This window comes from Lepidochelys olivacea (genome assembly GCF_965140295.1).
Source record: "Lepidochelys olivacea isolate rLepOli2 genome assembly, chromosome: 6".
Lineage (NCBI taxonomy): Eukaryota > Metazoa > Chordata > Testudines > Cheloniidae > Lepidochelys > Lepidochelys olivacea.
In genome coordinates this window covers 21,411,448-21,436,819 of record NC_140416.1, presented here as the reverse complement: position 1 = coordinate 21,436,819, position 25,372 = coordinate 21,411,448, and the positions used below count along the sequence as shown (strand labels likewise).

The 25,372-nt window shown below is 41.9% G+C and overlaps 2 protein-coding genes across 7 annotated transcripts in view; one reads left to right on the top strand and one right to left on the bottom strand.

Moving 5' to 3' along the window:
* MOB2 (MOB kinase activator 2) overlaps positions 1-25,372 on the top strand; it is a 163,846-nt gene that overhangs the window by 130,033 nt on the left and 8,441 nt on the right. For all 6 annotated transcript variants that reach the window (XM_084630033.1, XM_084630029.1, XM_084630032.1 and 3 more), the window contains exons 2-3: positions 19,399-19,559; positions 20,504-20,597. In XM_084630033.1, coding sequence (XP_084486159.1) covers positions 19,399-19,559; positions 20,504-20,597 — 255 coding nt within the window. The remainder of the gene's footprint in view (positions 1-19,398; positions 19,560-20,503; positions 20,598-25,372) is intronic.
* Positions 4,110-25,372, bottom strand: part of BRSK2 (BR serine/threonine kinase 2) — a 499,877-nt gene continuing 478,614 nt past the window's right edge. Inside the window, exon 21 of the mRNA XM_084630023.1 lies at positions 4,110-4,296. Within this exon, the coding sequence (XP_084486149.1) occupies positions 4,286-4,296 (11 nt within the window). The 3' untranslated portion in view covers positions 4,110-4,285. The remainder of the gene's footprint in view (positions 4,297-25,372) is intronic.

Genomic DNA, 25,372 nt, shown 5'->3' with positions numbered 1-25,372 from the left:
ATTTTATTTAATATTTGTGTATATCACCAAATGTAGAGGTATGCATGGTGCTTTAATAGTGGAACAGAAATCTAGTTGGCTTTGTTAAAGTATTTCAATTTGCTTTGACTCTTATTTTAGTAAACAAGCAAAATTTAAATTTATATTTAGTCTGTTGATGACTTCAGAATATCTGCATTCTGGTTCCGCCACTTTTGGGACACTAGTTCTAGTGCAGGTTTTGCTGCTGTATTACTTATATCTTGGAAACGTAGCGTTAAGTTTGGAGTCATCTGAAAACAATATTGCAACATCGAGCTGATCTGGAATGCCTGTCTGAGGCCCATCAACATTAATGAGAGTCGGGTGTTGTTGCTACTGGCCAACGTTAACAAAAAAATGCCCATTCTTTACAGACTATCCTGTCTTGATGTGCACAGATTCTGCAGTTATGATAGGGAATTGAAAATGAGAAAGCGATTCTCTTGTTGGAATTTATTTTTACTGGTCAGAGAAAACAGTGAGTTGAAGTCCTGCACCCATTGATTTTAACTTGTGGACTGCCAGTACATAGTGTGTCTGCATAGTTCTTTGGTCACTGACACTTTATTATAGAAATAAGTGATTGCTTATCCTCCTGAAAGGGAACCTCTGAATGTGGATTAGCCCTGCATCCACTCTTTCAAAGAAAGATGATCAAGTTTTTGGAATTAATGTAAGCCCTTAATGATCTGTATAAGGTTCAGTGAGACCACAGATATTGGAAATCTGTCTGATACTGGGTGATTCAGAGTTCAACAGAAAATGCCACTCCAGACCAGTGTTCCCATTTTCTCTCCCTTCCCCTTTCATCTTAGCCATGTTCCTTCCCACACGTTTTGCAGGATAAGTGGGGTTCAGAGCTTGTCCAAAGAGGACAGCTTAGATCACAGAGAGAGAGAGAGAAGTTCCTGACTAAAGGGGTAAGGGAAGATATTCCAGACAGAAGGAGTATCATAGGAGATGTGGATATGTTGGGTAGGGAAAAATACAAAGTAGGTATACAAGGAAGCAGCAGTGAAAGTAACAGGCTCTCCTCCTCTCACCCCACTACAGAAGTATCTGTATCCTGTGTTTATATCTACTTTTCAGTGAAAAATTTCTGAGCAGTCTCCTTGTTCATGATGAACAGATTTTGAATAGTTGCACATTTCTCATAGAGTAGCTGGTGCAATGAATTAGCAAACTTGGCTTTCTTCTCTGAAGGCAGAAATTCAAATGCCACTTAGATCAAATTTAAAGAAGGGTTTTGGTGGCTCCATCCACTTTCTAGTGGTCTGTAATCCATATCACTAATCAGCCTGATTGAGTCTGTGCTCAAGAGTATCTAAAACTAACTTAACAGTGTATACGTTAAGTCAGAACTGGGATTTATTGGCAATGCTGAGGTGAGGAAGTTTACGACAGACTGGACTCTCCAGTGAAGGACCCATTTCTCAATTTTAAGTGTGGGTGGAGTTATCACCTATGTTTTTCTTGCTTTCTTTCTGTAGAACTGCTACTGTTTGTTTAGTGGCACAGACTTTATAAGGTCTGGAAACCAACATTAACATATGCCTGATTTTGATTGTTTTTTTTATTTTAAATCATATCTTTAAGGTATTTTGTCTTAGTTATGTGCCTTTTAATATAATCATGTTCTTGATATTTGATGAGTGAACTTTCATTTCAATAAGCTCTTTGAGTTAGCTTCCCAAGGTTAAAGGTATTTTTTAATTGCTAACAGTTTGGTAAATATCTATAAAATTCTATTAATTACGATTCTTTTCAGTCTCCTGTAGTTTGTAACTTTACACAGTACTCTGGGGTCACTTCTAATTGGGATCATAAATCCCTATTCTCTCTCAAACCAATTAACACTCACCAGTTCTTGTCTGTGACGGACTCATAGAATCATAGAATATCAGGGTTGGAAGGGACGTCAGGAGGTCATCTAGTCCAACCCCCTGCTCAAAGCAGGACCAATCCCCAATTAAATCATCCCAGCCAGGGCTTTGTCAAGCCTGACCTTAAAAACTTCTAAGGAAGGAGATTCCACCACCTCCCTAGGCAACTCATTCCAGTGTTTCACCACCCTCCTAGTGAAAAAGTTTTTCCTAATATCCAACCTAAACTTCCCCCACTGCAACTTGAATCTGCGGGGTACAACCCGGAACTGTGGGACCATTGTGCCTCCTTAACTCTCCATCCTGGGTTGTTTCTCACAAAGCTATGCCAGTGACAAGCAACAAACCCCTCCAGGCGCTGTGATCACTCAGCCATCAGCATGTAGAGTCACACACCCAGCTAAATTGCATGAATGCTCCCTGAGGCACTCATGAATCATACAAAGAGAGGCCCCAGCCAATCACTCCAGCCCCCATCCTTGCACCCTGGAAATATACCTTCTTGCACTGCTCAAGACTTCCTTGGATAACTCATTAGTTAGTTTGCCACTTCTTCAAAGGAAAATGGACATGTACCAGCCTTTGTAATCTGAGCTGAGATTTCCCAAGCACTTTAACCAAAAACACACTGTTTTAGATAAAATATAAAACAGATTTATTAACTACAGAAAGATATATTTTAAGTGATTATAAGTAGCAGGCATAGAGATCAGAGTTGGTTACTTAAGAAATAAAAAATAAATTTGCAGCCTAAATTCTGCAGACCTAAGCAAGATTTGAATCAAGTAATGTCTCACCCTAATAGATGTTACAGGCATCTCACAGTTCTCAGTACCATTACTCACACTGATCTCCCCTCCAGCCTGGGACCAATCTCCTTGGTTCAAAGTCTTTGTCTTCCATATGATCTTCCCGGTGTTGAGGATGGAGGGGTGGAGGAAAGGGGCCGAGTGATGATGTCACTGTCCCTCATTTATACTTTCTTCCAGCTGCTAGAAAGATCTTTGCCCGGACTTGGAGGTCAGGCGGTTCCCACTGCGTAAGTGCCCTCTCCTAAGGAGCCTCTGGGAGAGTGGATTCTTCTGGGCCATTAACGCCTGTCTGGCCAGTGATAGCTGTTCTTTGTTGCAACTGTGGGCATTTCCCAACCTCACAACATATTTCAGTAACACATATAGCAAGACTTCATAACTTCACATATAGTTCAACAGGATATTAACGTTCAACAGATCAAGACTTTTAAAATGATACCTCACAAGGCATGCATTGTACAAAACATACCATCATATGACAGTGGTGAATATGGGGGTCCAGGGTGCTACTTTGAGGTACAGAGTGTTACAATGTAACAGTTCTGTTAGAAAGTTATCAGCCATTCAGATACTCTATAGGTAAGGTTTTTTAATCTGTAACCCAGCAAAGCTAAAGCTAGTGACAGAATTTCACTTTGCATTTTTTCCTTAACCAAGACAGCTACAGTTTGAGTATCTCGTTACTTAATGTGTACATACAATGTTTAAATTCTGTAGCAACTTCTTCAGATACGAAATACCCTTTGTGTGTAAAGGGTCCTTACAGCCCAAACTTGATTACTCTATGCTCATGCATGAGATGAAGTTATCCAAGGTGGAACTGTATCTATAATGGATGGTCATGGGTGGTAAGAGGTAGAAAGACAGATGCAGAGGGCAGGTGTGAAAAATAAATGACCATCCCCCTCATCCCCCACCCCACCCCACCCACACACACAAAAGAAAGTAACCAAACCCCTTCGGCTCAAGGCTTTTCATGCCTGAATAGTTAGAACTTGTCCAGTCCTGCCAGAAGAGCTAAAGACAGCCCTTTACTGTTTCTCCTTTCTGGGGAGCTTGAGAGAGAAACAACTATGACTGAGCTCAGCTGAGAGCTGACATGTTGCACCATGTTGAAAAATATTTTTTTCGAAGAGCTCAGCCTGTTGGAATGAGTATTGTCATTAACTCCTTGGGACAATCTCACAGGATCTGTACCTTTCTTCCTCAGTAGTGTGGTATCAGTTCTAAATTGTCTTTGGGAAAGTATTTTTGTAGATTTCTTAATTGAGAAACTGTTTTAGAAATCCGATTACAAGTATATAGAATTTTATGTGCACCTACAAAGATGTTCGTTTTTTTTGCATTTCCAAATATTCCATTTAATCAGGCTAACAATTTAATTAGTTGCAGTTGACATAATTAGTGTGTTAAACAAAAATCTCATTAAGCAGCAATTTTTGTACTTTGTACAGTAGAAGCATGAGGAAAAGCTGAACACTAGCCCTGCCCACTCCCAAAATGCAATAATGGGATAGTCTTGCAGCCACCCTTAGTTTGCTCCAGTTCAGTAGGGTAGATTTTTATCTTCTATAGCAGATCTAGAAAAGAGATTAAAGAACATACATAGTAACCAAAAGAACTTTTTACAATAAGTTATATAAAGCAGCACATTTAAAATTTCTTCCTGGGCAGGACAGTCTTCAGACTGTTAAATCTGTTTAAACACAGTCCTCATGTTCCATTATATAGCCACTCCTCTCTGAACTGGAGGTGATAATGCACTGTGCATTAGCAAACTGAAACCTGGCCTCCTAATGCTCTAGCTAAAACTGAAGTCTTCCATCAAGTTTGTGACCGAAAGATTTTGGTAGGTCGGAATGATTGTTGCTGGCTTTGTCTGCATCTCTAATGTTTTTGCCTTACAATAGATTTTCTGCAGGCTAGTGTAATACTCAAAACTTGTGTGATGTGATCGTTGCTTGTCGGGGGAAAAAGACAACAGAGAGCCAAAGAAAAACAGCTGCAGTACAAAGAGAAACCAGTCTAAACCCTGCTACCCTCTGCAAGCAGCTATCTGTCTGCATTTGCATGTTTTGAGTTATAGAGCAAAAAAGTCTGTCACTGCTAAAGCCAGGTTGCCATGGTGAAATTATTCCCTGCTATTAAAGCATGATTCTGCTCGACTCTGTGTAAATGGCATTGTGAAATTCCACACTTAGGATGCCTCAAAGATTTCCTGATCAAATTTGCTCAGTTTACAAGTAAAAAGATAGCTTTGCTAACTGCCAGCCCTATAAACTCATCTGGGGTTCTGAGAGTCAAACTGAATCCTGTCTGGTGTGCACAGTGTCTGCAGTAATAGGTTCTGCGTGCCACATTCTCTCCTTGGTTTCACCCGTGCATCAACATTGTCTTCAAATTCTGTCTTGAAAGAAAACAGAGTTGCATGGAAATAACCAAGAGCAGAATTTGGTCCTGCAATTAGAACTCAGTCTTATTGATGATAAATGAACCAAAATAAATCCTTCTCTTCTCCCCCCTCCCCGCCCCCCCAATATATGTTGGCTTTGCAAGACAGTAGGAGTGGAAACCTATCAAAGCTTGTTTTAGTCATCAGGTATGTCTGAATACACACAGACAGGGAGCATATTCTTCTAAGATTACACACTTTTTAGAGCAGAACTTTTCTATAAATGTTTAAGGTTTGCTGCAATCTGGAGATATTTGCTTTCCCAAAAGCATGGGGGACTGAAACACCTCTTTTTCCAACCAACAATCTTCATACAGGTCGTTTGCACAAGCTTGTCTCTGCACTTTGAAAGTTCAGTACTCCTGTTGCAGGAGGCTTCCTATCTGCAGTCTGTAACCCAACCAGTTTGTGCATCTCTGTTACTCACTTTGTCAGTTGAAAACCTCTCCTTACCCTTGCCTGAATCTCTGTGTCTCTCCCTATTTCATTTAACTTTGCAGTTGTATTAATTCTGTAAAGCATTTTGGGATAGCTGAGAAAAACACTATACAAAATAAAATTACGATTGTATTTTGTTGCCAAAACATACTGCTTATTCTCACAACAGTGTCTCTCTTCTGCTTGGAGTGAAGCTTTTCTGTAGCACTTGCAAGGATAATTATTTATCGTCCAATTTTTTTCTCACTTCTCCTTCAGAGGAAGTCAAGGACATTGTGTAGATTTTCACAGGTTAACCTGGGCTAAGTTGTGTGGGTGCCAGTCACTAGCTTACACAGGTGCAGCACATCTGCATTAGGGCTGTGCACCCATGTAGCCACACTGGTACAAAAATCCCCAATGCAGACACGTCCTCTGATTTTTTTTGTTCAAATAGACGTGTAAGAGGTCAGCACTCCTGTTTCATATACCATTTTAAAACATTAGTAGATGCAAGGTGACCCCTGCCTTCCCTGTCCCTCCTGAGGAAACTTTACCTGCAAGATCTGTCTTTGTTAGGCAAAGCCTTCTGTCTAGTTGCAAGCTGGGTAAATTTCAGCTCACATTTTTGCGAGTGAAGAGGAGTTGGGTCTGTATTTGATATTAATGAGAGTGGTTCTTCTGCATGGGAATTAGATACAGTAACATTAAGTAAGGTCTTGTCTACACTGCCACTTTACTGCCCTGCAACTTTCTCGCTCAGAGGTGTGAAAAAACAACTCCCTGAGCGCTGCAAGTTTCAGCACTGTAAAGTGGCAGTGTAGATGGTGCACCAGCGCTGCGAGCTACTCCCCTTGTGGAAGTGGAGGGTTTTTTTATAGCACTGGGAGAGCTTTCTCCCAGCACTGGTGCTGCGACTACACAAGCCATGTTAAATTGCTGCCACAGCACTGCTTTAACGTTGCTAGTGAAGACGTGCCCTTACCTTCTTGATTTTTAAGGGTCTTTGAGGGGTTAGGCAGGGTACATGTCCTGGGGACGACTTACTGAAATACACTACTTGGTTAGCAACCTGTTTGACAAGACATGGGACCCTGGAGCTTCCCCACATTTGTGTTCTAAACTGATGGGCTTCTGAGAGGTAAAGACAGTGACACTGCTGTGAAGAGCTACCCAGGACAAAACTCTCCACTGTGCTGTGCCTGATTTATGCCACACCACTGTTGCAAAGTGACAGCTTCATAGCAGACTATCATTCTAGTGTAGGGAATCTCCTGTGGGGGGAAGGTCCAAATAGCAGGGCAAATGCGCACACAGCTCATGAATGTAGCTGGCGTAGTCAGGACTTTCCTGAACCTTGTGCCTTTTCTGTTGGGATCAGCAAGGTACACAGGTGCCCCAAGAGGCTTTAAGCCACCTTGTAGTCAGGGTGCCCCTCAAACTGATGGGCTGAGCTCCTATACATAAGGCCAAGAATCCTGAGACTGTTCTTAACCTGTTATACAGAACTAAAAGTCAGCTGAACTATATTTCTTAAGGGAAAAAGATAATATTTTACTTATTAGATACTTTCAAAAAATTATTGGTAGTGAGAAAAACTACAAATCTTGCATTCCTGGCAAGCCACATTCAGCTTCCTTTTGAAAAAAAGGCATTCGTGTGAGGATTTTGGGGTGGTCACGAACTGGTACTATTTTTGATTTTTTGTTATCCCTTTTAATTCTATTTTCGGGACATTAGTTCAGATAAGTTTATTGCATATAACACTATTCCATCTGTGACCTATTGCATTTACCTTATATACACACACAGGTAATCGCAGCTCTGTGCAGAGAGCTCTTGAGAATGGTTCAAAGATTTGGAAGAGCAGTAGACCTCTTACTTCCCCACTGCCTGAAATCAGAAGGGTTTTTTCTAGTAGGTGATCTTAGTCTTAGTTAAACAGATTGCACTGCAAAATATCCTTCAGGATAAGGAACCTGCTGAGCCTTCATGTTTTTGCCTATTGGTTCAGGCATATGAAGGCTTACTGGCTCGCTGAGGAGTTAACTGTAGTGGATAGAGTTAGTGGATAGTCATAGACACTGGAAAAGGAGATTTTAAAATTAGTAAAGCAGAGCTACGTCATTGAGGCCACGTAGAATGCTTTTGTCGGGTTGGACAGTTTCCTACATTTTAAGCTGTTGAAAGTGGCTGCGTCTGTATTTCAGCATTGCCTCCTGGAAATAAATCCACAAAAATGTTCTGTTATTCCAACTGACCTTCCTTTCCTGACCCATGCACACAACTTGCTCCTCCCCGCCCCGCAAAAGAGTTGATGGAAGGGGGACCACGGAAAATGACATGGTGATTGTACAGTCAAAAAGAGTCATCAAAGATAACTGGAAGTTAGATACATCCTCTAGTTTTGGGGGGAGGGGTATTACTGGTGGATAGGTGCTCAGGAAGGAAGAAGGAAACTCTAGTTCAGTATGTTTTACAACAAGAATGCACTCTGCTATGGAAACAGAAAAAGAGAAAAAGGAGGATTTGGGGGTAGATGTTTTAGTTAATTTAAGGATAAAGTAAAAGGAAACCCTAACTACTTGTTTTCTTCCACACTACATATTCCTCTAGCATTAGCTGAACTTTCTGCAAGCTCCGCCTTGCTTTTGTAGTCCTCCTTCCCAGTGGTACACCAATGGAGAAAGCTGAGAATACCAGGCAGGAGAAGGAGTAGTACCAGAAACTGGACACCAGCAAAGACTTGTAATTGAGTCTTGTCTGTCAATAGACAGCTGTTGTGATAGGCAGTTATATGTGGCTTGCCAGGAGCATGTAACCACTATGTGCAAGCAATGTGATAAGCACTTGTCTACTTATTTCCTTTTTTTGTTAAAAGCAGGGGAAAAGAGCAGACAGGACTGGGAAATTCTGCTGTACCAATATATGCAGTGGGTACCAGATGCACCCTGTTCCTCTTGCTTCCTAGGTGAGGCCAGCTGGAGCTTAATTTGGTCTTAAACTCAAAATCTGTCAATAGAATGTTTGTACGCTTTTTTTGAGAAGCAACATTATGAAATAGTGTTATGGCACTTGTCATCCTTAACATGCTTGCCATGCCTTGGCACCGGCTGTTTACAGCATAGCATCCGGAGGCTAAGTAAAGATTGCCTTTTAAGGTAAAGAGCAGCTATGAGAATATGAAAGAAAAAAGTTTCCCTGGCATGCAGGGAACATTCTTCCTTCCTCCTCCTCTTAAATAAACTATTAGTAACTTTTAAAAACAGAACAAAAATGAAAAAGCAAGGCCAGGGATGCTGCCAAAGACATTTTATTCTGCACGGCCCCCTTAGAGCTACACTGTAACTGGATTCTGGAAATGACTCAGGATGGGAGAAGAGAAGAATGAAACTCTGAGGTGGGGTCTGTCACGGGCTAGAAAGGGAGGAAAACATAATAGTTGCTGTGCAAAAAGACTGTCTCCTTCCCTTCCTGATGTCCCATGGAAATAATCTGACCACAACAGTCTACGAACAAGTTGGCTGTGTTGTAATGGAATCTAGGCTTCCTTTGTAACGATACTATATACAGCCCTTCTTTATTGATGCTCTTCCTTTCTTTTCCTTTCCAACACTGAAAATATGCACATTTCCAGACTTCTCCTGATATGTTGGATCTAGCACCAGATGGTGTCTGTCTTGTTGGAGTGGCACTGACTCTAGATAATACAGGCTATGCTACTGCAGAAAAATTTAGCCTTTTAAAATCTACACTTGGCATGCAAAGCCAAATATTACCAACTGTGAGAGGACTAGAGCCCTGATATACAATATAGGACAGCCCAAAGGAAAGGGAGGTTGCAGCTGCCACTTTGGCATCCTGGCAGATGATGAAACCATACATAGTATTATAGTGTATGCTCTTGTCTGCTATCCTGGTGGGGGGGGGGGAGGACGGGAGAAGCTGTATCTTACATTTTCATTATTGATAGGTAATGGTTTTGTAGGGAGAGGGAAACGTGAGAATAGTCTCAGACTGTTGTCAAAGAAGATCAGAGTTAGTGGGTGTACTTTTTTCAGAGTAACAGCCGTGTTAGTCTGTATTCGCAAAAAGAAAAAGAGTACTTGTGGCACCTTAGAGACTAACCAATTTATTTGAGCATGAGCTTTCGTGAGCTACAGCTCACTTCATCAGGTGCATACCGTGGAAACTGCAGAAGACATTATATACACACAGAGACCATGAAACAATACCTCCTCCCACCCCACTGTCCTGCTGGTAATAGCTTATCTAAAGTGATCATCAAGTTGGGCCATTTCCAGCACAAATCCAGGTTTTCTCCCCCTCCTCCCCCTCCCCCACACACACACACAAACTCACTCTCCCGCTGGTAATAGCCCATCCAAAGTGACCACTCTCTTCACAATGTGTATGATAATCAAAGTGGGCCATTTCCTGCACAAATCCAGGTTCTCTCACCCACTCATGCCCCTCCAAAAACCCCACACACAAACTCACTCTCCTGCTGGTAATAGGAGGAGAGTGAGTTTGTGTGTGTGTTCCTGGGGGGGGGGGAGGAGGGGGTGAGAGAGCCTGGATTTGTGCAGGAAATGGCCCACCTTGATTATCATACACATTGTGAAGAGAGTGGTCACTTTGGATGGGCTATTACCAGCAGGAGAGTGAGTTTGTGTGGGGGGGGGAGGGGGAGGGGGAGAAAACCTGGATTTGTGCTGGAAATGGCCCAACTTGATGATCACTTTAGATAAGCTATTACCAGCAGGACAGTGGGGTGGGAGGAGGTATTGTTTCATGGTCTCTGTGTGTATATAATGTCTTCTGCAGTTTCCACGGTATGCACCTGATGAAGTGAGCTGTAGCTCACGAAAGCTCATGCTCAAATAAATTGGTTAGTCTCTGAGGTGCCACAAGTCCTCCTTTTCTTTTTGGGTGTACTTTGTCTCTTCAAATGCAACCCAGCATTGACAGTTGCCTTGCCTACCATAGAAGTAAGTTTTTGTTGTTGTTGTTTTACGTCTTTGATTATGAGGGAGCTGTCTTAAGGTGTGAGAAATCCCACCCCACCCCCCTCCGCCTTGATATTTAACTAAAGTAAGAAGTGTGTTGTTTTTTTAAGTGAGGGGGAAGGGTAGATGGGGACTGTGGTTTGGTGGGAAGAGGAGAGAGGTTCAGGGAAGGGAAGGGCTGAGAGTGGGAAAGCAGCCACCTCTGTCCTGTAAAAACATCAGTGCTGTTTGCTGCCGTATTGTTCTTGATGGGAGTTCCTTGCCTAGAACTTAAATGGAAGTCATAAATGTTAGGTCATAAACTGTTTCCTTCCTTCTGTGAATAGATTAAAAACTCTGACATTTAGGCAGAATAACCCTAAGTAGAAATTAACTGATAACTGATTTCCAGTAGAGGAGCCTGGGGCTTTCGATTTTTAATTAATCTCACACTGATTATGCTGATTATGGAGAAAAGGATAATGGTAATGAAGAAATCTATTAATGGTTAATTTACATTTCCCCATAAAGCCTTGGACTTTCTCGTGGATGGCAGAAATCTCTGGTGTTGTCTTCTGGGGAGAGAACACATAGAAACATGAGATTTTTCTTCAAGTTGTTTATACTCACTTTTGCCTTTCACCCACCTCCCATTTGATTTATTACACAGAAGGGAGGTGGAGAGAGAAGCTGAAATTAAAACATCCAACAAAATTGTCTTCTTGAATTGCATCCCTTTTGAGTTCTCTTCCCTGCAAAGCATCAAACATCAAGGAATTCAAGGCCTAGAAGAGATGATTAAAATATTGGCTCACTGCCTGTATAATTCCACATTAGCTCATGTTTTAAGAGGCCAACTTGTGTCTTTGGAGACTACTGAAAAGGTAGCATCTGACAAGAATATTTCACACTATAATTTTATCAGTGGATATTTAAAAAAAAAAATCTAGATGTGTATTTATTCCTTTTTCTTTTTGAAATCTCAAGAATAAAATCCAGACAAACATGTTTTGGCATAGTGTCTTGGCTTATGACGTTAATATGTACAGTAATATGGCAGTAAATGTGTGTAGGTGTAAGGCATTATAGCATTTCTGGGTTGCTGGGTTTGTAAATAACCCACTCAATTGTTCCAGTTTAAACAGCATTTAAATCCACATGTGCATTTCTTTAACAATTTTCAAAACATTCAATAATTTGAAAATGTGCAGAGTTTGGGTATTAGTATTTTGGACTAGTTTATAAGTAACTAAATAGATAACTTCAAATAACTTCTTTGATTTATGTGTTTTCAAAATGAAATTAGTAAATTTTGTATGGGTATCTTTTTGTTTTTAAAAATTGATAAACATTAAGCTTTTGGAAAGATTTTTTTTTATTCAATTTGCTCAGTAAAGATTTTTTTTCTATGCTATTTTTATATCCATTATTTTAAGTCTTTGAGTTCACTTAATTTAAAAAAATTGCACATTCAGACCACTAAAGCCAAGCAGTCCCAATGTAAGGGAGGTGCTTTGGCCTGAATCTCCTGGCTTTTGTTAGGATTTATCACTGCACAACGTTAATCTTGGATGATACCTGAGATCATGATTTAGCCATTGTAAAAATTACTAGCTTCAAATCAGTTATTTCATTGGCCTGAACTCCAGATTCATAATCCATTGTCTTCCTTTCTCCTTTTCTTGGGGTTTTGGGATGGGTTGTGAGTTTTGAGGCTTGGCTAATGGGGAGAAGGAAACCTGGCATAGGATGCCTATCAGACTTCCTATGTCAATTTCCACTGAAATTGATTCTTGGGTTGGAATTTTGACATTGGATTACATTCCCCCGGAGGCAGGAGGGGAGGGGGAAAATAAGTGGGGCCTTGCATGCAGGTGTCTGCTCCTTTTCACTGCTTTCTATTAGCGTCCCTTTAGACTTTTTCAAGGTTGTGATACGATGCTGTTTATAAAAACACCTCAGATAGGCAAGCCATTGGTGACTGTGCAAAACTAGTTAATTTATGTTGGGAGTGATGAAGCAGATTTTCTTTATTAAGTAAATCCAAATGTTAGCTATATTCTGTGAAGTGTCACAACAGCACCTTAGAAATAGCTACCATGGGTTTGCTGGATAAAACACTGGAACAGTGGAATAGTGTGATGCTCAACTTAGATCAACGTAAACTACTGAATTTGCTAGGGAAGTTATTTAGGCCTGGTTTGTGTCACTTAAACTTGTGAAAACCCCATCAACCTGTTTAAATAACTTCATTTTAACTCAGTAAATTGCCAGTGCAAGTTAAATTGATTTAAACAAGGTTAAACTTCATCTATGTTGTGCGGGAGGGAGGTTACGTTGGTTTCACTGGATCAGTTTTAAAATCTGAGTTAAACTGGCGCAACTTTTGAAAATACACAAGCCAGTTTCCACTTGTGAAATAGGGATAATACTTACTTCATATGGTATTGAGGCTAAACAGTTGTTCAGTGCTTTGACCACGTAAAGCTCCAAAGTGGTATTTAGGCCAATGAAGTTATTTGGCTTCTAGTCAAGGAAGATATGAAAGAGGGGTCGGGGAGAGAGATGGGGTTTCACATCTTGATTAACTGAACAGATATAACAAAGACACCTGGGAAATAGCCACTTCTACTAAATCTCTTTAAGAAAAATAAAATGCGGCTAGTTAAAGGAAGTGATCAGTGACCCAGGTGGCTTGTCACTCCTTGTGGTTGTTCTCTACCTCCTGTTTTTCTAGAGCTATTCCAGGCAGGCTTAGAGCTCAAATGTTTTCTCAGATGAATACAAAGCAGAGAGTATGGAAACCCTGCAAGAAGCACAGCTGTAATGAGCATATTGTCTGGCTCGAGCTAGTTTACTTGACCTTCTTCTTTTACATAGTGACCCCCCTACTGTCTGTGTCCTTTCTTCTCCCCGCCCCCACCCCCCTCAGGCCCCTCTGCGCTCCTTCCCAGTCTGGTGTGATTGTGCCTGTGGCATTTTCTTCAGCAGAGCTCTTTTCTCATCTAACCTTTACTGGGAGCAGTATGAAGAATTAGTTTGCAGTCTTGCTTTACCTGTGAATAACCACAGCTGAGCTGTTTCCTCAGAGAGAGCAGAGGAGATGTGAACTGATCTCTCATCATAACAGATGAGGAAGAAAAAATGCTTGGATGCCTCATGAAGGATGTTTTCCACTGGCATTTAAACGCTGATATGGGGCAAATTTTCAGGAAGCCTCCTTAACTGTATCCAACTACCGACCAACCAAACCTTTATACAGAAAGACAAACGCATGTGCATATTCTGCAGGTGCAGCTAGGGCTTGATAAATATTGGTATCAGAAAAGCTTAATTACCGAGTTCTCTCTGCCCTTTCTCTAGAAGGGCATAGATGCAGAATTTGAATCAAGACTTGATTTGTTCTAGGTGTTGACACTGCAGTGCAGCGCTAGGAGTGCTGCTTTTTGATAGGTGCCATCTTTTTTTTTTTTTTTAAGGTCACATTTTTAAGGAGACATTGGATCAAGCTCTCTAGTGATTTACCCAGGTAGATGGTGGATTCTGTGATGTTCCTTGAACACACTGGAAATAATTCCAGTGTCCTGGTTATCACCCTCCCTCTTATTTTAAGCAGCTTCTAACATCAAGGGCTCCAGGAGCTTTTGCTGCTCATATTTGTTAGTAGATATCACGATCAGTGTTTTTTTCTTCATCTGAGAGAATGCTCTGGGATATTTGAAAGAGGCTGTATAAGCCATTTTTCACTTATTTGTGGCTTTTTTATATTAAATCAAGAATGTGGATAGGGCTTCTGGACATATGCTTTTTATAACCTATAAAAAGCATGAAAAATATTTCCTCAAGATCCTTTGGAAATGTTTCGTAGTGAGTGTTTTCCTAGAAGCAGCCTCTCAGCTGAAGTAACTGTGTAAACTTGATTGAAGGATTGGGGTAGGAAGGAGGAGGTAATGTTTTAACCTATATTTGTAGGTAACTATATTTGTCAACATTAAATTAATGTATGGGCCTCAGTTTGACCAGTTTATTTGGGATGTAGTACCAACATTTGTGCTCTTACTCAAGTGTGATCACCTTTAAAAATGTTTCTGTAGTGTTGGGGCATGGTGCAGTGAATATAAACATGTAAAATACTTAGTACTGGCTATTATCTTCCACACTAGAACCAGCACTTTGCACCTGGGAATCTGGGGTTAATGAAAACAATTCATTCAGCTTCGGTTGCTAGGCTGGAGCGTTGCTTTGCAATTTCACAAGCGTGATCAGTCCAGCACTTGATGTTCTTAAGAGTCTCTTGAGCCTAATTATTGTGCACTACAATATTTTTTATTATATATCACCTATTACCAATACACACTGAAAACTCACTGGTAGAAACAACTTTTATGGTGGTTCTTCAACACTGCACCGATGCAGCTATGCCCCTGTAGCACATCTACTAAAGACATGCTATGTCGACAGGAGAATGCTCTCCCATTGGCATAATTACTCCCATCTCAACGAGAGGTGGAAACTAGATCGGCGAGAGAATATTACCCACTGACGTAGCATGGTGTAGACCCAGCTTTAAGTCGATGTAACACATGTCACTCGAGGGTGGTTTTTTCACACTCCTGCATGACGTAAGTTGTATCGACTTAAGCGGTAGTGTAGACAAGCCCTTAGTAGCTGCACACGGTAAGCAAAATTTTTCCTACTGTCATCTGAAGTTTGATATTCAAGTGTCTTGGTGATGTGAATAAACCTTCATTTTTTGTGATCATGTATCTATTTAGCAAGTGGGACATTTCCCTCAAATTAATATTTTTGAGAAGGGGACTAAAACATTGGAAAGGGAGCTAGTTCTCCTTCAGGTAGTTCATCTCCAGGGTACTGGAAATCTAAACTGGGCATTTTATAGAGGGATTTGGTGCCCATTGCAATGTCGCAAAGACACAAAATGGTCAAATGGTCAGCAGCATAAAACTGCTATTCCTATGCAGAGGTAAACATTTTTTTAAGATTGAGCATAGCCTTTTGTGTGCAGAAACTATGTTCAGAAACTTGCAGACTCTCAGTGAAAGTAAATTGCTCTGTACTGAAATTGTATTATTTCTGGATGGGGAGAGGCATTGCATGAGGTAGGAACAGCCCACTTACTCACTGAAAAACTGTCTCAAGCACCGCACATCTGGCTTTCTCCTGCGGTTCCCCCCAGTAGCCTGTCTGCACGACAGGCCAGCTTTGACCTCTTAATCCCTCTTTCCCACTTCCTCCTGCCCATGGAAGGTTGCTCTTGCCTGATGTGGCGTACATTATTCCTCCATGTCTTAGGCATTTGGAGTAGCACTATCCTGTAGAAGAGACAGGAGTCAGATTCTCTTCTCCCTCAGAGCATTGTTTTACACTCAGCCAATAGCAATTTAGTGAAACTTTTCATACCAGCCTCTCAGGGATAAGGACATTGAATGCACCAGGCTTCTTTTTGCTCCAGTTTGAAACTGGTTTCAGTTTTGAAAACACCACCTATCTGTTCTAAATGCCCTGAACCATCCCAAAACATGATTTTATTTTGCATGTATGGTAATTTCCACTAAGACCCTCTGCAGGTGTAAAGGTGCAGTACAGAACCTGCCTAGGTTGGTTTGAGCAGTGGCGGGGTGATGTAGGTCTCTGCTTGGAATGGAGCAATTCAGTGGCCTTGAGTGCTTTGGGTTAGCTAGGGGTTAAGTACATAGTTTCAACTGGATTTATATTGTTTACTGCCAGGATAAACTGGTTCCAAGTCTGAGTATAACATTCCTACAAAAGAAAGAGGTTGAACAGGCTGCTTCGTTTGTTTACAGTCAAGATACTTAGATTAAAACCAAAGACAGAAATCTGAAAAAGACTGTTTCTTCTGATGTTAAAATAGTTTTTCAATTATGAGAACTTCAAGTTCTGTGAAAATTTGAGTAGAACTAGAGACAAAGCATTCAAGTATACACTGCATAAGTCGGTTTATGTCTCTCAAAGCAGCAAGTGCATCTTTCCTGAACCTTTCTCTTGTCTATAGCTCGACATTATACTTTGAGGTTCACTGCAGCTGCAGGGATGAAGGCAAGAGTTACGTTATCAAACCCAGAGTTGTTCTAACTTTGCAGCCCTCCACTGTTATACCTCTGTCCACTGTAAAACATAGGATTTTAACATGAAGAAAATGTATCCAAGTTGACACACAATGTCCCCTGGCTGGGAAGTAGTCTGAAGAATTAGTTTGTAGGCCAGGTTCTCTTTGTTAGACAAACTCAGAAGAGAAACCTTGCAGACTTTTTTAAGCTTAGTTTGAATTCAGTGTTCTGAACAACAGGAAGGCAGGGGCTGAGTGCGGTGAGAAGCAGTATAATAAATCAGCCAGTCTTTGTATAGCTGGTTTTTAGTTTACTTTCCTAGGCCAGTCCTACTAGTTAAAACATGTTTGGGGTTACAAAAGTCCTCTTTCACAGCCATCTCATTAACCCTTTCATTATTGTAGTTAGACGAAGTGACCTTCCCCTAACTGGGACTTACTGTGACATTTCTGTGCATCTGTGGCTCGTAAATACGTGTAAAATGTACAGATAGACAAGATGAGGCATCCTCTGCAGCCTTGAAGATCTCCCTGATTTTTTTCTCTTCCTTACAACTGTCTTAGATAATATGCAAAGTCTTGAGTGCCTTCCTTCTGGCCAGTAAGTGGGGGTGGGGAGACAACTCTTGAATGTAAAGTCAGAATAGAGCAGGGTTTCTCAAACTTCATTGTCACAACCCCCTCTGACAACAAAAATTACTTCATGACCCATGGAAGGGGGCCCGAAGTCTGAGCCCTGCCACCCTGGTGTGTGTGTGTGTGGGGGGGGGGGGGGGGGGGCGCACGCGCACACAGCTTGAGGGCTTCAGCCCTGGGCAGTGGGGCTCGGACTTCGGCTTCAGCCCCGGGCCCCAGCAAGTCTAACGCCAGCCCTGGCAACCCCATTAAAACGGGGTCGTGACCCACTTTGGGGTCCCGACCCACAGTTTGAGAACAGCTGGCACAGAATAATATGAGGCACTCTTACTTTGGCTTCCTAGTTTCTACCATCCCAGGGAGCAAGAGACCAGAAATCAAATCCAGGTCTCCCACACAACCACATGAGTGTTTAAAGCATTTTTAAAGGGGTACACTTAGAGAGAGTACCTAAGGAGTTAGATTCTGATAGTCATACATCCTTTGGCAGAGGAAGATTCATACTCCTCATTCAGGTTTTACTGAACCTTCAAGTGCCCTTTCTAGGAAGGATTTGTCTGATCCTTTGCAGCCATAATTACAGTTTACATACATCACAGACGGGCACTGTTTAAAGATTCTTTTGAAGTCTATATGCTGTCCTTTTACAGCATGACTTCAAGGCCAGGTTTTCTTGGGACAGAATCCAGGCTAATTTCAATAGCGCAATTTAAAGCAATGATCTCCAAAGGTGAAGTTGTCTTGGTTTTCTAGATTTGAAAAACATTTTGTCCTAAACCAAGAATGCCTGAGGTAAAATAATCTGAGCATCTGGTACCCAAGGTTCATGTTCCAGTGCTAAGTGCACAATGCCTATTGTACTTGTTCAGCACCAGAATAGTCCCTTTTCCTTCCAGTTAGGTTAGTTGTGTAACTGGAGAGACACGAGAGACAGGTAAATAAACAAAAGCTGGACAGCAGCATACATTGCCTTTTTGTTTAAAAACCCATCAGGAGCAGTGAGCATGTGGGGGTCAGCACATTCAGACCATGCATGATTCACTGAAGTCTAGCCATGGGATAGTTGGCTTGGGTTGAGACTTCAGTCTGAGAACCTTCAGGACAGACCATGAGGAAAACAGTGGTAACTGGGACAGGCTTTGTTTCTTCTTTTTGAACCTGGATGAGAAAAAAGGCAAAATGTACCATATATGCAGGTCTACATCACCGCTCCATACAGATTTGAACCCGTGTCTAAAAAGTGAGATGTCTGGTTTTTATCCTAGTTCTTAGTGCATATTTGCCTGCACAGTAAGTGCTCAGTTCAGAACACCTCTTAGTCCCCACTCAGGAAAGGTGCAGAACTGGAGTAGCAAAGAGTGCTGCAGCTCAGGAATGAGCTGCAATATACTGGTAGAGAAGGGTTGGGGAGAGCTTACAAAGCATTTCCTTGTGTCGTTCCCTCGTTACCTCTGAATCTTTTTATTGCTTGTTCCCAACGTCTGTCCTGTCCATCCCTCCCCATCACAGGTACAAAATACTGCTGCATACAGCAAAGACTGTAGTAATTTTCATTGTAGTAGCTTCTGGAGGCCTCAACCAAGCTCTGTGCCTCCTTGCAAGCTCTTTAGGGCAGTGACAGTCTCTCACTATGCGTTTTCACAGTATCTTGAGCAATCTAAATAGACAGTGCGAAAGATGTATAAATTAAAAAAATATGAAGTTCATGAAGCATCCAAAAGCTTTCATAATTCTATGAAATTTATAAAGTCACTCGGTATGGGGTTTTTAATTATGTGGGTTTTATTATTATACCTTAATAAAATAAATTGGTGGAAAAAAGCAAAACACTTAAAGGTTGCTTGCTTGGAGTTTTGTAATTCTGAGTTCCTTCAGGGTTGCATATCTTTTCTCTGCTAGTGCAGATAGTATGCTCCAGGCAAGGCGTCTAATAGCATAGAATCTTTCTCTATTCGCTAATATTAAAATTAATTAGACTATGCACTACAAAAGAGAACACATGGAGTGTACATGAGTGGGGGAGTTTGGATAAACCAGACCGTATCAGTATGCTCCTTACCAGGAGTAGTGGTAACATTTCTCTTTTTCTAATCCTTTGCAGGAAATCCAAGGGAAAACCAAATGGTAAAAAGCCAGTACCAGAAGAGAAGAAACTCTACCTAGAGCCAGAATATACAAAGTTGAGAATTACTGACTTTGAATTCAAGGAGCTAGTGATGTTACCACGAGAAATAGATCTCAATGAGTGGCTAGCCAGCAATAGTAAGTAGTATGAACACAGCTCACTGCCTGATGCCCGTGCCCAAAAGGGGCTTTCATTTACATGTTCTCTTTTTACTGGTTTCAACACTAAAAGCCATTGAATGTTTTTGCATGTTTACTATGCAATGCAGGTCACAATATCTTGAGTGGTAACTAAGCTGTGTTTAGCATAAACCAACTGTGCTCTACAGGGTGGAAATGTTAGTGCATTTCCCCTTCTTCCCCCTCTCATTGTGACATTGGTGAGGACATTAAACTTTTTTGAGGTCTCTCTGAGGACCCTCATTTTCCTTTTGGAGGATTTGTTAAAACTGCTGGTTCAGCAAGTTTGACTGTTGGAGGCACTGGTCTTCCAAAAACATTTTGTAAGACCCTGACTTGCAGGCAAGTCCCAGTAAAGTTCCTTTGTTTGTTTGTTTTTTAAGGTAAACCTACAAGTCTTTTAGCTGGATTTTCTTTCTCTCTCCATCTCCCCTTCTAGCCATGGTGGAGTTATTTTGAATTTTAAAGTTTACTCAAAGGTAGTACTCACAGAAGTGGCTGACTAAAAATTATATGCTATGTACGTTCCCCACTGCATCTCTATTCTGACCTGCAACACCACCTGCTGCTACTCAGATAGCTGTGCCAGTCCTAACCTTCAGTCACACCCAGTCACGTTTATTTCTTAGCTGTGTGTGCTAATTATGAGAGATTAATTTAAACTGCATGCTGGTTTTGTTAGGTGTGCAAACAGTCATTTGGGTTTAGTCAGACACCACACTCATATTTGTACCTTGAGCAGCTTTTGAGTTCTGATTTTAAGTCAGTACATTGTAACATTAAGATCTCCAAGTTCAGGAGTGTTAGTCCGCTTTACCTGTTCATTTGTGGATTACCTGTCTGTGTTCTGATAAGTAGCTTACATCTCTAAAATTTTTATTTTTCCTGTCTGTCTTTTTCAGCAACGACCTTCTTCCACCATATCAATTTACAGTATAGTACAATCTCAGAATTTTGCACAGGAGAGTCGTGTCAGACCATGGCAGTGTGCAATACGTAAGTGACAGCCTGCATGTGTTCACTGCTTGGACTGCTCCAACAGAGCCTCTAGACTTGGTGGGGTGGGTGTGTGGGATTTGGAGGCGGTTAGACAGGGAAGTAAGGAAGGATCTCCTTATGATCTGTTAAGGACATGACAAGTGCACACCTTTCCTGGAAACAGTGGAGGGAGGGGGAAATCCTGCTGATTCAATAAAGGAGAGATGACCTCTTGGAAAACCAGCTCAGTCAGAAAAGCAGCAAGGTCATAGTGCAGAAGGAAAATACCTTGTTTGGGGTCTTGTAGGGGAGGAGCGGAAAGTAAAACGGTGTAATCTGGGAAAGCTGATGGGAGTCTATAGAAGGCAGGAAGGATAAAAGAAGAATAGTAAAAACCTCAGGGGTCCCTCTCTGTGGTTGGAATGTGAACTGGGCACCAGACCATTTGACAGATATCCTCCGGTCTGATGTGAGCCATTGTCTGCCTCAGCTCTTGGACATAGAGGGCACAAGTGGAAGTTTCTCAAAGGGCAAAGGAAATGTTCTGGTTTTGTGTCTTTTCCCGCTCTAGGAGTGATCAAATCTTTTAAGGCTGGCTATCTGTCAGGTGTGATAGAGAGCATTGAGAGCATGCTTTAACCTGTTCATGACGCAGAGGAAAATGCAATTGGCTCAAAGTAGCCATTTTAAAATGGGGCTTTACTGCAACCTGCTGCTCTTGACTGAGAGATTGACATGAGGGAATCTGAGAGCTCCAGCAGATGCACTCCTGTAGTTTCCTCCTCCCTCTCTTCCTCTTCCCCCCCCTCCACCCCATACATACACTGATAATCCCACCCCCTTCTCCGTTATGCTTCTTGAGATCTCTTCAATCTGTAGTGAAGATGGGTTTTCAAGGGGAAAACAAAACAGTCGTTAATGTGTTAGCACACCAGCAGCTATAAAGATTATCCACGGCAAACACAGGCCTCTCTATTAAAATGACTCGTAATGATTGCAACATATTGCTATGTAATGCCAAATAGGTGATTGCTGCCTATACTGTGGCACTTCAGAAGACTCCAGAGTTGTGTATTAACAGCTCACGCTGACCCTGTTTCAGGGAGGGGATTTGAGAGGCGCTCCTGCATTCATGAAGATGGCGTATGTGAAGTTATAAAGGATACTTTTTTCAGATGTGAAAATTAACAGCAGGGTAACTTCCAGTAGCAGGCTCAAAAAGAGGACCTTGCTACTAATGATTACCAAGAGGGAACGTAGCTCCAATTACCCAAGAAATACGAGCTTTCTGAACATTTTGAAAGCAGTCTGGAATGTGGAGTGATAAATCTCCCCCACACAAAAATGAGGATAATTGTCCAAAAGCTAGGAAACCGGTTAATCAGTGGACAGAGAAAGCTTGTCTCCTTGTAAAGGAGATGTTGATTAGCAGGATGAAAGGTACTCCAGTAACTTTGCCGTGTGGTTTTCTAGTGCAAGGATTCTCAACATGCTATAAAAATTCCATGGCCCACCTGTGCCACAACAACTGTTTTTCTGCATATCCAGTAGATTAAAAGCCAGGGGGTAACGAGCAGGGCAATTGCCTAGAGCCCCACACCACAGGGGGCCCCGTTGAAACTAAGTCGCTCTGGCCTTGGCTTTCAGCCATGGGCGGCAGGACTCGGGCTTCTGCTTTTTGCCCTGGGCCCCAGCGAGTAACGACTGTTTTGCTCTCTGGTTTATTTTGGTGGACCCCCTGAAACCTGCTCACGGCCCCCCAGACCCCTAGTTGAGGACTGCTGTTCTAGTGTGCTGATTCCTGCTATAGTCCTTCCCATCGCATGTAGGCAGGGCCTAAATCCAATTGACTTTCAGTGGGCGAGGTTTTGTGGCCTGCGATTTGCAGGAGGTCAGACTAGATGATCATGATGGTCCCTTCTGGCCTTAATGTCCCCCACTTTATTTATTTTTTTTATATATAAGCCCTTGAAGTGGCCTGCCTACGGTTAGTGTTTTGACTCCCTTTCACCTAACATTTTCGCTCCAATCTGACTTTTTTGCTTTGTCCACTCTACTGGAATTGCCATCATAAGTCACTAATGACCCTATTAGGACAGACAACTTCTTCATAGTCCCAGTACTGAATTCAGTCAGGTGCATATGCACAGGGGTAGCCAAAATTTGGCATATTGGGGGAAATTTCAGAAACATGCAAGTGACTTAGGAGCCTAAATTCCCTTTTCAGAAGTGACTTAGGTGCATGACTTTCATTGACTTTTGTAAATAGGACTTAGGCTTCTTAGGCACTGTGTAAATTTACCGTAGTCTTCAAGCACTTCTCTGTGTCCTTTTTGTCCGATTGGCTCTCTTTCATAAGAACGGCCCTACTGGGTCAGACCAAAGGTCCATCTAGCCTAGTATCCTGTCTTCTGACAGTGGCCAGTGCCAGGTGCCCCTGAGGGAATGAACAGAACAGGTAATCATCAAGTGATCCATCCCCTGTCGCTTATTCCCAGCTTCTGGCAAACACAGGGTAGGGACACCATTCCTGCCCATCCTGGCTAATAGCCATTGATGGACCTATCCTCCATGAATTTATCTAGTTCTTTTTTGAACCCTGTTATAGTCTTGGCCTTCACAACATCCTCTGGCAAGGAGTTCCACAGATTGACTGTGCCTTGTGTGAAGAAATACTTCCTTTTATTTGTTTTAAACCTGCTGCCTATTAATTTCATTTGGTGACCCCTAGTTCTTGTGTTATGAGAAGGAGTAAACAACACTTCCTTAACTACTTTCTCCACACCACTCATGATTTGATATACCTCAATCATAACTCCCCTTAGCCGTCTCTTTTCGAAGCTGAAAAGTCCCAGTCTTATTAATCTCTCCTCATATGGCAGCCATTCCATACCCCTAATAATTTTTGTTATCCTTTTCTGAACCTTTTTTGAGATGGGCTGACCACATCTGCACACAGTATTCAAGATGTGGGCGTACCATGGATTTATATAGAGGCAACATGATATTTTCTGTCCTATTATCTATCCCTTTCTTAATTATTCCCAGCATTCTGTTCGCTTTTTTGACTGCCGCTGCACATTGAGTGGATGTTTTCAGAGAACTATCCACACTGACTCCAAGATCTCCATGCACTGTTCAAAGCAGGACTTTCCTGTCTCCTGTCTGAGCTGGAAGGTGATCAGGGTTCTTTGTGCATAACTGAACCTTTTGGAATTTCTCCTCTGAATTTTATTCTCCTCTGTGGCAGTTGCAGCTTCTTTTTAAAGCACCAACAAACCTTGCTGCCGATCACTCGCTTGCCAAGTGAAATCTGTAGAGGTGACACCGAAGGTTTGTGTCACCTCGTGTCTCTGTCCCCAAGACATGTACAGTTTCTTTAACCCTGTCAACATCATGCACAAATCAGGGCAGCATCAAAAGGGTCTTAACACTTTTCTTTTAAGCACTGTTCCCTCTGCATGGTTCAAACACCATTTTTAAAATAGGGCCAGATTCCTCAGAATCCTTTGTGCTGCACAGAGCACTTGGAGTTGCTCTTACTGGGCAGCTGTGGATTTCTGCAGCATGGGAGAATCCTCTGCTGGTGTAAAGCTGGCATAGCCAGCTCTCCACCAGCTGCTCCTCCCTCTTGGCACACGGGTGTTCCAAGGCGGAAAAGTGAAGCTAAAGCACAATGTGTTCCAGCAATTGTGGGCCAGCATAAGTTAGCGCCAATTCTGTGGCTGCAGTAACTTGAACCTGGGACAGATTGGCTTTCTGGTAAGTGACGTGTGCTTGGTGCAGCTCAGGATCCAACCCATTGTTTATTGCAAGCATACTGACTATTTTTAAGGGAATTAAAAGTGGTGGTGGGGAACAGTCCTTCTGGAGTGCAAGAATGAGGCCACATATAAGTGTGAGTCTTAGACACCTAGTGTGACTTCACAGCAACTTGCAGCTGGTGCTTTTCTGCCTGAACATGCCTTCTTGTGCTCTTCTAGAGTCAATAATGCTGCTTTAGGTAACTATGAACAAGATATGAATGACTAGCACCATGCAGTGAATAAGTGTATTAAAACAAAAAGCTGTCTGCAGAAGTCTTGATAACTTCCTGCAAATTGAGGAAAATCCTACAATTTTTTTACCCTCGTTTTCTCCTCCTCTGTTCACTGACACTGCTAGCCTCTGTTGAAACTGCAGTTCTGTAATGGAGAACAGTAGCAGTGAAGGCTGAAGTATTACAGTCAAGCAGAATACAACAGCCACTAAGAGAACCTCATGAGGTTTCCTTTTTCTGCTTAGCACTGGGGACATGAACAGTGTCCTTAGTCTTTCTAGAAGAGCATTTGGGACAATGAAAACAAACTCATTGTTAATAGAACAAACCTTTCAGTTGCGCCTTAATCTTGAAATCAGTGTTTTCCTTAAATTGTTTCGAGACTGTTCTGTGCACATGGTTGGTGTACACATGGAACTTTACTTTCCAGCCTGTGACCCCACATCCTTCCAGTTGAATGCAGATTTTTCTGCACATAGCAGGCAGACAGCATCTGTCATGTAGTCTTCCTAGCTCCTTAGCGAAGATATGAGTGAGTGTTCTTGGGTGGACATTACACCCACTTTATCAGGGATTAGTGATAACATAGGTGGTTCAACTTTGTAGTGAAGCAATAGTTTGCCTAGGGATACAGCACTAATCTCCTTTTAATGCTTTTCAAAAAGTGACTTTTCTGAGGAATGTCAGATAACACATCTCCCTGGTCCAGTGAAGACAGCTAAGAGAGTTCAGTAGTTGGGCAGGTGTGCAAAAG